At 38.5% G+C, this 12,623-nt stretch overlaps 1 protein-coding gene across 1 annotated transcript; it reads right to left on the minus strand.

Annotated features, from left to right (window-relative positions):
* Positions 1-1,466: 1,466 nt before the first annotated feature.
* Positions 1,467-12,386, minus strand: FASLG (Fas ligand). The gene is made up of 4 exons (XM_073571265.1): positions 12,100-12,386; positions 7,356-7,398; positions 7,207-7,260; positions 1,467-3,656 (listed from the first exon to the last, which is right to left on the minus strand). Exons 1-4 carry the CDS (start codon positions 12,361-12,363, stop codon positions 3,265-3,267), a joined length of 753 nt encoding a protein of 250 aa, XP_073427366.1. The 5' UTR covers positions 12,364-12,386; the 3' UTR covers positions 1,467-3,264.
* Positions 12,387-12,623: the final 237 nt, after the last annotated feature.

The following is a 12,623-nucleotide window of genomic DNA, read 5'->3' on the forward strand; positions in this document are numbered from 1 at the left end:
TTTTTAAAAACATATTTATGTTTAATATGTAAGTGTGTTTATACAATGGCATGTAAAAATTTGGGCACCCCTGGTCAAAATTACTGTTATTAGAAACAGTTAAGCAAGTTGAAGATTAAATGAATTCTAAAAGGGCTAAAGTCAAAGATTACACATTTCTTTTGTATTTTAAGCACAAAAAAATATGGCCTTCATGGAACAGTCATCAGAAGAAAACTTCTCCTGTGTCTTCACCATAAAATTCAGCATCAGAAGTATGAAAAAAAATCTAAGCAAGTCTGATGCATTTTGGAAACAAGTGTCGTGGCCTGATGTTAAAATAGAACTTTTTGGCCACAATGATTAAAGGTATGTGTGGGGAAAAAAAGGCACACAATTTAAGGAAAAGAACATATCGCCAACCATTAAGCATGGGAGTGGATCAATCATGCTTTGGGGTTGTGTTGCAGCCAAAGGCACCGGGAACATTTCACGGGTAGAAGGAAGAATGGATTAAATGAAATTTCAACAAATACTTGATGCAAACATAACACCATCTGTAAAAGAGCTGAAGTTGAAAAGAAGATGGCTTCTACAAAGAGATAATGAACCTTTAGTGATGAGCGAGTATACTTGTTACTCAGGTTTCCCTGAGCATGCTCGGGTGATCTCCGAGTATTTTGTAGTGCTCAGAGATTTAGTTTTCGTCCCGCAGCTGTATGATTTGCAGCTGCTAGACAGGCTGAATACATGAGGGGATTACCTAACAAACAGGCATTCCTCATATGTATTCAGGCTGTCCAGTAGCCGCAAATCATGCAGCTGAGGTGACAAAAACTAAATCTCCGAGCACGCCAAAATACTCGATCACCCAAGCATGCGTGGGGAAACTCAAGCAACGAGTATACTCGCTCATCACTAATAGTGATCCTAAACACACATCAAAATCCACAATAGACTACCGCAAAAGGCGCAAGGTAAAGGTTTTACAATGGCTCTCACAGTTCCCCTGATCTGAGCATCATTGAAAATCTTTGGCTAGACCTCAAAATAAAAAGTGCATAAAAGATGACCCAGGAATTTCACAGAACTGGGAGAATTTTCCAATGAAGAATAGATGAAAAATCCCTCAAACTAGAATTGAAAGACTCTTGGCTGGTTACAAAATGCATTTACAAGCTGTGATACTTTCAACAGTGGGAGCTACTAGGTACTAACCATGTAAGGAGCCTAAAGTTTTGCATCACCCCATTTTTCTTTTTCATAATTTTTAAAATTTAAAAGATGACATTTTTTTTGCCTAAAACACAAGGGACATGTATCATCTTTAACATTAGGCTTTTTAGAGATCATTTAATCTTCAACTTGCATAACTGTTCACAATAAAAGTAATTTAGACGAGGGGTGCCCAAAACTTTACATGTCACTGTATATATATATATATATATATATATATATATATATGAGATATATTGATTAACCTGCTAATCTAACTGCTCGGATCCTCCTGCTTCATAACATACTGCCCACAGAAACAATGTCATGTTCAAAGGTCCGGTTCTCTTTAAACCAGTCTACATAACAGTAATTACTTAGTAATTACATTTCTCCATACTTATATACCATACCTATATACTCCATTTAAAAAAATGCTTTGTGTAGCTCCTTAGCTTACAATTTTGTGCAAGTAAAAATATTACAAGGGTGACTATAAATAAATTAATGATAGGAAATTTACATTTCTGCTGCGGTACTTAAAGATCTGTATAGTGATGGAAGATTATTGGTGTTATAGAGTCAGAAGATATCTTCAATTAACAACTGTAAATGTGAATACTTACTGCTGTCTAATAGACTCTTCATTGGAGAATCTGGAATCAAAATTAGAAAGCTGCAATACTTTGAAGGGGGTTTTAACCATTTCTCTATTAGGGCACAAGTATGCTAGAAAGGTGAGCACCCGACTTAGCACCGACACTAAGTCAAGGCACGGAGCCACACCAATACGGAAATTCTCACTCTTGGTACTTATCAGATTTGTGCATTTCCCCTGCTATGTAGGTCTGGCCAAAGCTCCCATAGTGATAATATCCGATATCTTGAGGTTTCTACAATATAATCATGTAATCGCCAAACCATTTCTAATCTTGAAAGTGTTATCTTGATGAAGCCTTTCTTCAAATATTGGTGAACCATTGATATGGCTGACCTGCATGATTGCTTTTATTTTACTGCAATGTTTAGACTATAAGAACAATGATTCTTATACCATGATGGAAGAAGCCGTCATTTGTAGGGCGAAACCCTGGGTCGGTCTCCAAATTTGGCATCTGCCAATAGGTGGACTGCTCCATTCATTTGTTTTTTAGAGCTGTTTTAATTACTTTCGTGAGTATAATAAATAGCTTTCACTGCTTATCCAGTCTAATAAAGATCCACTAGACAATATTACATTAAATTCCTATATTAATTATTACTGTATTGATTATTACTAATTTAATAGTTTAATAATCCATTAGACTATATTCCACAAAAATCCGCTAAACTATATTTCATTTTGTCAGTCTAGGTTCCTTTTACCTGGATTTATCCACTTTACTGCATCTAAATTGAGGCGGTTACATGGATTCCTGCGGTTTCACTGTGGATTTTCTGTTACACTGATTACTTGAAAACCATGGACTTTTGATATTAGCTTTTACATGTATTGGGTGGTGAGCTCTCTCCCATTTGTGCCCAATGCAGTACTATAGTGGTTTGCTTGTAATTTTACTCCTTTAATCTTTGGGATTAAAGGACTGATCCCTAAACCTGGAACAGCTCTGTTGGGATCTTATTGGAATTGATGCAATTACATTTGACAATTTCTTTGTCCTTATAGATGTAGTTCACTTAAATCTAAAATTTCAGTTTCTAGGTTCCCTTAAAAATGTTTTTTTTATACACATCAACCAGTTTTTCAACTGATTGACAAATATGATGAAACGAAAGAAAAATGAAACAGTCCAAAGACGTAAACTCAAAATCACTTGGCTTCAGAAAAAGAGAAATATGACACATATCCATTAAAACATGGATCCTAAAATAACTTTCTAGGATATAGCAACCTCAAAAAAATTACCATTGCACACCTTCCATCTGATGATGTGGGGAAGATTGAAAAGCAAGATATTACATCATGACGCCAGGAGTCCCCCATTACATAGGGAATGTATGAGATGAAGACCACCTTCAAAATATCAAAATCACAATTTTCTAATATATTTGGGACTTGTAAAGTTCAAATCATAATTGGTAAAGGCCGAAAAATGTTTTGGTTTCATCAAAACTTACTAATTTGACATTGGAAACATTTACATACAGTTCATCATAACTGGTGAGGTTGAATACAGCTCCTACGTAACTCTGTCTTCCCCATATAAAAGATGGGATGCAGTTGTGATCCTCTTTATTTTCCATCAGTTTGATTTCTCCTAGATACCTTGAGGACTTCTTGTAGACAACATGAGTCAATTCTTTCTTAGAACAATCCGTCCCCCGGAAGTAGATGGAGGAATAGAGGAAGTGCAGGCCTGTTTTATTCACTATTAAGCCTCTGTTTTTGTATTGAATGCCTGCGGTAAATGCACGCCCAATTTGATCTTCCCAAATGAGTGGCAAATTTTGACTGTTCTTTCCTGTAAAATCAAAGTATTGAGTTGTTATTGAAAATATTTTGTTTAAAGTCACATTCTAGATCTCTAGTAAGTCTAAAGAGATGATATACTGTAACCAAAAAAAGATACAACTTCTTGATATACTCTATGGATGGACTACATATGGTTTTCAAGCCACTATATGTATAAACATTAATTCTTAGGGTATATTTACAGAGTTTTTTTCATATGGATTTCTTATTGGACTCAGTTCCAAATAAAATCTTTATGCAATGGATGTAAATGGAATTCCCGCCACCACAGTCACAGGATTTTCATTTACAGTGGGGAAAAATGTATTTAGTCAGCCACCAAGTTCTCCCACTTAAAAAGATGAGAGAGGCCTGTAATTGACATCATAGGTAGACCACAACTATGAGAGTCAAAATGAGAAAACAAATCCAGAAAATCACCTTGTCTGATTTGGTAATATTTATTTTGCAAATTATGATGGAAAATAAGTATTTGGTCATTCACAAAAGTTCATCTCAATATATTGTTATATATCCTTTGTTGGCAATGACAGAGGTCAAATATTTTCTGTAAGTCTTCACAAGGTTAGCACACACTGTTGGTGGTATGTTGACCCATTCCTCCATGAAGATCTCCTCTAGAGCAGTGGTGTTTTGGGGCTGTTGCTGGGCAACATGGACTTTCAACTCCCTCCAAAGGTTTTCTATAGGGTTGAGATCTGGAGACTGTCTAGGTCACTCCAGGACCTTCATATGCTTCTTATGAAGCCACTCCTTCGTTACCCTGGCAGTGTGCTTGGGATCATTATCATACTGAAAGACCCATCCACGCTTCATCTTCAATGCCCTTGCTGATGGAAAGAGGTTTGCACTCAAAATCTCACGATATGTGGCCCAATTCATTCTTTCATGTATACAGATCAGTCATCCTGGTCCCTTTGCTGAGAAACAGCCCCAAAGCATGATGTTGCCACCTCCATGCTTCACAGTAGGTATGGTGTTCTTTGGATGCAACTCAGCATTCTGTCTCCTCCAAACACGACGAGTTGACGAGTTTTGTTTCTACCAAACAGTTCTATTTTTGTTTTTGGTTTCATCAGACCATATGGCATTCTCCCAATACTCTTCTGGATAATCCAAATGCTCTCTAGCAAACTTCAGACGGGCCCAGACATGTACTGGCTTAAGCAGGGGGACACGTCTGGCAATGCAGGATCTGAGTCCCTGGTGGCATAGTGTGTTACTGATAGTAGCCTTTGTTATGGTGGTCCCAGCTCTATGCAGGTCATTCACTAGGTTCCCCCGTGTGGTTCTGGGATTTTTGCGCACCGTCCTTATAATCATTTTGACCCCACGGGGTGAGATCTCGTGTTGAGCCCCAGATCGAGGGAGATTATCAGTGGTCTTGTATGTCTTCCATATTCTTCTTATTGCTCCCACAGTTGATTTCATCACACTAAGCTGCTTGCCTATTGCAGATTCAGTCTTCCCATCCTGGTGCAGGGCTACAATTTTGTTTCTGGTGTCCTTCGACAGCTCTTTGGTCTTCACCATAGTGGAGTTTGGAGTGTGACTGTTTGAGGTTGTGGACAGGTGTCTTTTATACTGATAACAAGTTCACACAGGTGCCATTACTACGAGTAATGAGTGGAGGACAGAGGAGCCTCTTAAAGAAGAAGCTACAGGTCTGTGAGAGCCAGAAATCTTGCATGTTTTTAGGTGACCAAATACTTATTTTCCACCATAATTTGCAAAATAAATCTTGCCAAATCAGACAAGGTGATTTTCTGGATTAGTTTTCTCATTTTGACTCTCATAGTTGTGGTCTACCTATGATGTCAATTACAGGCCTCTCTCATCTTTTTAAGTGGGAGAACTTGTACAATTGGTGGCTGACTAAATACTTTTTTTCCCCACTTTGCTTTACTAGCTTACATAGAACCATTAATTCCACAGCGCTTTACAGACATTATCATCACTTCTCTCATTGAGGCTCACAATCTAAATTCCCTATCAGTATATCATTGGAGTGTGGGAGGAAACCAGAGTACCCCTACGCATACAGTGGAAGAAGACACAAACTCTTTGCAGTTGTTGTCCTAAGTGGGATCCTAGGAGGAATATGATCCCAGGACTCCAGCTTTACAAGGTTACAATGCTGCCCACTGATTCACCATGTTGCCCAATCATATGCTATGGAAATTTTGTGAGGAGATGCTTGGCTGCCACAGGAATAAGTAGCATGCTATTTTTTACTAAGGATTCTGCACAGAAAATGCAAAAAACATCTATAGAGTGACAATGGCGTTAACCGTCATGTGGATCCATGGCAGTACAGATTGCAAATCCTTGACATACCCAAGGCAGAAATCTAAGGGTTAACAGTGGAAATTACCATACACATTAATTTTTAATTGTTTTTCTGAACCTATCCTTACAGAAGATGAAAAGATGTTCTGATACACTACATGCTTGATACAGTATAATTATCAGAGCTCTCTGCCAAAGTGGACTACTCCTTTACTCAAGATAAGGGATTGGGAACAATTCCTGATCTGAAAAGAATGGAATTCCTAGATGTAGTGTTTACACCGGATAGAGTGGGATATGTTTTCCACTACACAAATAAATGCAAATAATTTACAGCAGCCAGATGCTCAACTTGGAAGAATGTATTAAAACTGTGCCTTTGCAATTCTCAATTCTTTAGAGACTGGCAGGTCATCTGGTCTACAATGAAGGTACATTGATCCACAAAGTCAGACACTTGTGTGAAAAAAGAAAATATTTGGATATTAGATGAAACTGTCAGCAAAACGGTAATCACGTCCTCTGCTCCTTGACTGACAGCCTGCTCTGCCATGTGTGCAGCATGTGTGTGCAGAGTAGGATGTTAGTTAAAGAGCATGGGAATGATTGCAGTGTTCTCACTGTGCCCCTTGTCCTGCCCCAATTACTGGAAACAAGTGGCTTTAGGGGAAATAAAACTTCATGTTGTCTCTACAGCTGCACTTCAAATTAGATGCATTTTTAGAATATCCAAGATTCCAAGCACCAGAGAAAATGGGGATAAATCATAACCTTTATTCCATTATTGCATCCTTACAAATCACATAGTGAAATACAATTGAGGTAGACAATTGAAGCCACGTTTTGGCCGAAAAGGGCCTTTTTCAAGCTAGAACTACAATAAAAATTACAGCTGTCATTTTTATTGTATTTCTGGCTTGAAAAAGGCCCTTTTGGGCCGAAATGTGGCTTCAATTGTCTACCTTAATTGTATTTCACTATGTGATTTGTAAGGATGCTATATTGGAATAAAGGTTATGGTTTATCCCCATTTTCTCTGGTGCATCGGAATCTTGGATTTTCTATGGTTTTGGACATTGTGGATGGTCTAACTGAGTCAGCATAGAGCTGCCAGTGGTGCATGAGAAGGACTTTTGGACTAAGTACATATTTAGAATGCTATCGACCTGCAGATTACCCCTATAGTTGCGAGTAAACACCACTTTTTTCTGACCGGCCATTTAAAATTCAGAAGAGAGATTGAGATTTACCTGTGACATGTGCAGCTAATCTGCCTTCTTTTTTCTCTGGGTGTTTTTCCAGCCCTGCAAAAAAAAACAATGGTAGAAAATTAACCTCCACGAATTCTGGAGGATTTCATATATGGATTTAAAAAAAATATTAAATGAGTGTAATTTACCTGTTAGCTTTGCAGATGATGGAGATAAATCTGCATCACTGGACTGCAAGAAAACAGAGATAACATCAGGTAATTATCTGGAGGAATATATGAAATCATTGATCACAATCATTCCATTTCTAATTCTCATTGGAGAATACTGAAGTCAGTGATCAGCTCCCTAGCAGTGCTTTCTACCAGCGCCTCCACAGTGCAAAGTAAGTATTACAATGAGCTGCTTGTGTCTGGGTCCTCCAAAGAGACAGATAATCTTTTTAGCCCATTTCTGAATTCATGAATTGATCTAATTATTTCCTTTACCCTAATAGATTTGCAACAATTGATTTTCCAAATTACACAGCTATCAAAACTTTTAATAGATGTATTATCTAATCCACTTCTCAATCAGATTCTCTCCTGGGACTATCAGCAGAATACAGACATTAATGAAAGCACCTGTATTCCGTTATTGGACATTAGAGACTGCCAACACTATAGCTGTATGCTCTCCACATTACCAGAACAGGGGCATTGCATACCATATTTTTCGGACTATAAGATGCACTGTTTCCCCAAAAAATTTTGGAGGAACATGGGTGTGTGTCTTATAGTCCGAATGTACTGTACTTACCAGGAGTGTGGCGGCAGCAGGAGTCGAGTGATTCTGCCGACCCTGGGTTGGGAAGAGGGGGTTTTGGTGGTCCAAAGCTGCACAGCGATGATCTGACTCCCATCCCAGACTGGTTTGGCGATGCTCGGCGGTGCGTTGCCGAGATCTCAAGCTGCGGATGCGCCGCATCCGACAACCATTATCCCAGAGGCGACCACATTGCAGCAATGGATATGCGGGGACTCCTGGCTTTCACAAAATGTTGACGGAGCCCCCGCACCACCGAGCAAGGCCGGACCAGCCTGGGATGGGATTCCAATCTACGCATTCGCCACCTCCGGTGGCCATGATCCCAGAGGTGACTACACTGCAGCATTGGATGTGCGGGGGCTCCGGGCTTTGACAAAATGTCGCCAGAGCCCCCGCACCACCGAGCACTGCCCATTCTGCCGCACCAGCCTGGAATGGGAGTCAGATCATCGCCAGACCACTGAACACCTCCTGTGACTGCACCCCACCAGTGCTGTCGATCATCATAAGCTGAATTCAGACTGTAAGATAAACCCCCATTTGAAGCATTAATTTTTTTACCTATTTTCCATCTGAAAATTTTGGGTGCGTCTTATAGTCCAAAAACACGGCATGTATCATGTTGTGTGGTAATAGATTGAAGCATGGAGTTTGGGGGAGTGGCAGGGCTCTTTCATATACTTTATGACATCTTTCACCTAGCCCCCTTCTTATGGAGGAGTAATTTGCAGTTAATGTTGTTTGATTAATACTTAATTCTTAATCACTCAAATATCTAAAAATTTGGTAAACTCTTATTAACAGTGATGAGCGAGTAGCATTGTTGCTCGGGTCTCCCCAAGCATGCTCAGGTGGTCTCCGAGTATTTTGGCGTGCTCGGAGATTTAGTTTTCGTCGCCTCAGCTGCATGATTTGCAACTGCTAGACAGCTTGAATACATGTGTGAAATGCTTGTTTGTTAGGGAATTCCCACATGTATTCAGCCTGTCTACAAGTCACAAATCATGCAGATTAGATGCCGAAAACTAAATCTACGAGCACGCCAAAATACTCGGAGGACACCCGAGCATGCTCGAGAAAACCCGAGCAATGAGTATACTCACTCATCACTACTTATTAACCTATTAAAGGATTACTCCACCTCCCCCCAAAAAAGCAAGTTATTACTTGTCCGTGAGAGATAAGGGATAACTTTCTGATTGTTTGGGGATCCTACCGCTTGACCCCCTTGATCAGTAAGTTGTACCTCATTGTGTGAATAGGGGTTAACTTGTCTTTTTAGGAATAACCCTTTAATAAGATTAACTTACTGACAATTTAAGTAAGGATGGATATTGATGAATACATGTCAAAAGGTTTTGCAATATTTGTCAAAAATATATATAGCCACAATTGTATATAATCTCTTATAGTCGCTCATTATGAAGAAGAAATTTTGTTTCCTAAATTAATATATATAAACTGACTGTCTTTGACACCTTCCTCTTACATTGATTTCCAGTATTTAGCTGTACGCTTCCTAGTCATCAAGAAGACACTTAAAAGACCATGGACCCCATAACACTAGGTGAGCTTACATACCCTATATATTATATGTGAAATATTAAAGAGATGGAAGAGCAGCTTTATAGTTCATAATACATGGTGTCAACTAGAGGATTAATGAGTTCCACAAAATGCTCAACAACACACAAAAAGGCCAAACGTTCCCATGCTCTTATAGTAACAGGAATGATTAGACCCCAGCTCTTCCACGTGCAAGGGAAAAATATGGATGCTATGTTTTAGTGAGTTTGAATATTGTCCTATATCCTACTTTTTAACTTCGTTATCTACCAACGTAATTATGATCAAAGATGTGTCAGCGGAGATCAATGTTTTGTGATACTTTTTATGTTGGAGGACATGAGACCCCGGAATTAGCAATGATTTTTCAGTCTTATTGAAGCTTATTTATGGTGCTATTCAAAGTGTAACCATCATTTTGGAAAAGTTTTTTATATTATACAGGTGCTACATATTGTGTCTGATTGGTGGTGGTCCGGGTACTGAAATCCCTGTGATCTCTCAAAACACAACTCTGAAGTTCCGCAGCTCTCATAGAGCTGCGTATGGACCCACAGACTTACTATTGAACCTGTACACCTCATACAGGGACAGCGCACTTAGAGTTGTGTTTTGACTGATCGGTGGGGGTCTCAGGATCTGGTCACCTAATGATCAGCAACACTGTATCGACTAGCTATAATATATAAAATGACAGTTACACTATAAGTTTGCTTTAGCAAGCTTTGTTATATTATATATATATTCTGTCCTGTACTCTGTCGTAAAGAAAAGTGCATAGTTCCCAACCTTGTTTATAGCATTGTGACTACGTTGAAATTATAATATATTTATATTTTATTAAATATATATTATATTTATTAAATATATTATCTATAAAACACATAAGATTAGAAATTATAATCATAAATTTATAAATATATAAAATACATAAAAAATATATATATCTATATATATTTTAGGACCATAATCAACTTTATTAACAATGTTAGAAACTATGTATTTTCCAATAAAACAGAATATAGCATTTAGCCTTCATAAGCATCAGTACTTTTTTCTATCTGAAATATCCATAAATTCATAAAATGCATCTTTGTCCTGTACTTAGATAGATCTCTGCAGACTAGAAGTGAGTTAATGATCCACCATAAAGAATGATGGTGCACAGAAGCATGACCGGTAGTGGAATAACTTGAAGCTCATGGGCCCCATGCAAAACCTCCAACAGGACCCCCAATTATTGCAAATCTTTAATAAAATTGGTCTTTTCATATAGGGCAAAGGGACTTTTTGGGCCCCTTAGGCTCCAGGGCCCATGTACAATTTCAACCCCTGCGCCTATTGCAGTTACCCCCCTGATAACTGCGACATTAACGTCTGTGTCTATTAATTGAAGTAATTTTACTAATTTAAACTCATTGAAAGTAAAAAAGTACAGACACAATGAAATTAAAAATACAAATTGGAATGGCGGCAGAATGGTAAATTGTAGGAAGCACATGGACCATTCTTGTTGTGCACATTCAGAAATGGATAAATCAATAATATTAGTGCATGGTATCTTGGTTCAAGGGATTATAGCATATAACCTAGCGGATTGTTTCCCGGAACACTATAATATTGGTTGGTGAACAGTAGGATCAGATTCTGACAGTAGGACTTCTATTGGGTACGTTCGCATGGTTTGCAGGACTAGAGAACACACAGGGTGGATTCCAGGCTCTAATTCCTGCATTGCACCATTGTTTTGCACTAATCATTAAGGCTCGGTTTGTCCATTGATGATTCTACAAGTGCATATTAGAGAATTAAATAAACGGCAATTTAATAATAATGTTAATATTGTATTTGCCTAATAAAAGTTAATTTCCATTTTGGGGCATTATTATAAGCTTAATTTATGTAAATAATGAATGCTAAAAATCTGTGATCAATTGCTTAACAATTCTTTACAGTGCTTCAAACTCTTGTAAAGGTAAATTCTGAAATTCTGACTGCATCCAGCCACCATTTGGAGGACCTTACTTTCCATAGTTACTTTTCAATCAAGTGAATGGAAGAAAACTGCAATACCAAGCAAAGCTGCAATGAAGTATTGCAAGTGCAAGTACTAACTAGTGTGAAACCGGATGTGAGCAAGGATACCACGGTAATCGCACAAGCACTATGGCCCCTTCAAGCAGCCGATTGTTGGAGTGTCGGGCGACCATCACCGAACTAATGCTGATGATATGTTATACTGACAACCAAGGATAACCCACATAACCGTAGCGCCAGTAGCTGCTGGACTTCATACCCTATCCTCTCCTTTGACTTGCATTCTGCTGACAGATTTATATGGCAGCACCAATCAAGTTGACATTCCATGCAGTTTTGCATGTATATTACTGATTAACTGCCATAACTGTGAAGTTCTTGAAGGTCTATAAAAGGTGACCCCAAGTATTAAAGAGTAAACAATTAAAATTGCTTTGTATTTAATGCAAATTGCGGGAAGCCCTTTCGTAGATGTTGCCTATATGTAGCAATGACAAGAAAACATACAGTAAGTGAGTATACCTGTTTGATCTCTTCCAGCTTCTTCTGTAATTCTGTGATTTTATATGTTCCCAGTCCAACTCCCGCCAGTGCCAAAAGGACCAGGAGAAATATAAGCACAAGATAAGCACAAGTTCCATCTTTGCGTCGCTTTTTCCTGAAATCTGGAAAACTTGGTAGAGGTGGCGTCGGCTGCATTGTTGCATGGGTCAGAATTACAGGTCTTTCATGCTGGTTCATCCAAAAAACAGGCTCCTGTGCATATCTTAGGTTCTGCTGATGCATGGTTAATCTTCATGGGCTACAGATTTAACTCAAGGAAGAAGTGTGGCTTTTTTTCTCACTTTAAAACCTTTATAGTCCTAATATAGCAACGCCCGCCTTCGTACACCTTCTTTTCGTTCCTCCTCTTCACTCTCCTTCCCTTTTTGTACATTTGCAACCAACATCCTCCTTGTGAAAGCTCTATATGACTAGCTTTAATGTAACTCCCACATGATTAGATGTTATTATAGAGATTCATCTGTTTAGCTAAAATGAAAAGA

Source organism: Dendrobates tinctorius, unplaced genomic scaffold, assembly GCF_039654945.1.
Source record: "Dendrobates tinctorius isolate UK_male_01 unplaced genomic scaffold, ASM3965494v1 ptg000029l, whole genome shotgun sequence".
NCBI lineage: Eukaryota > Metazoa > Chordata > Amphibia > Anura > Dendrobatidae > Dendrobates > Dendrobates tinctorius.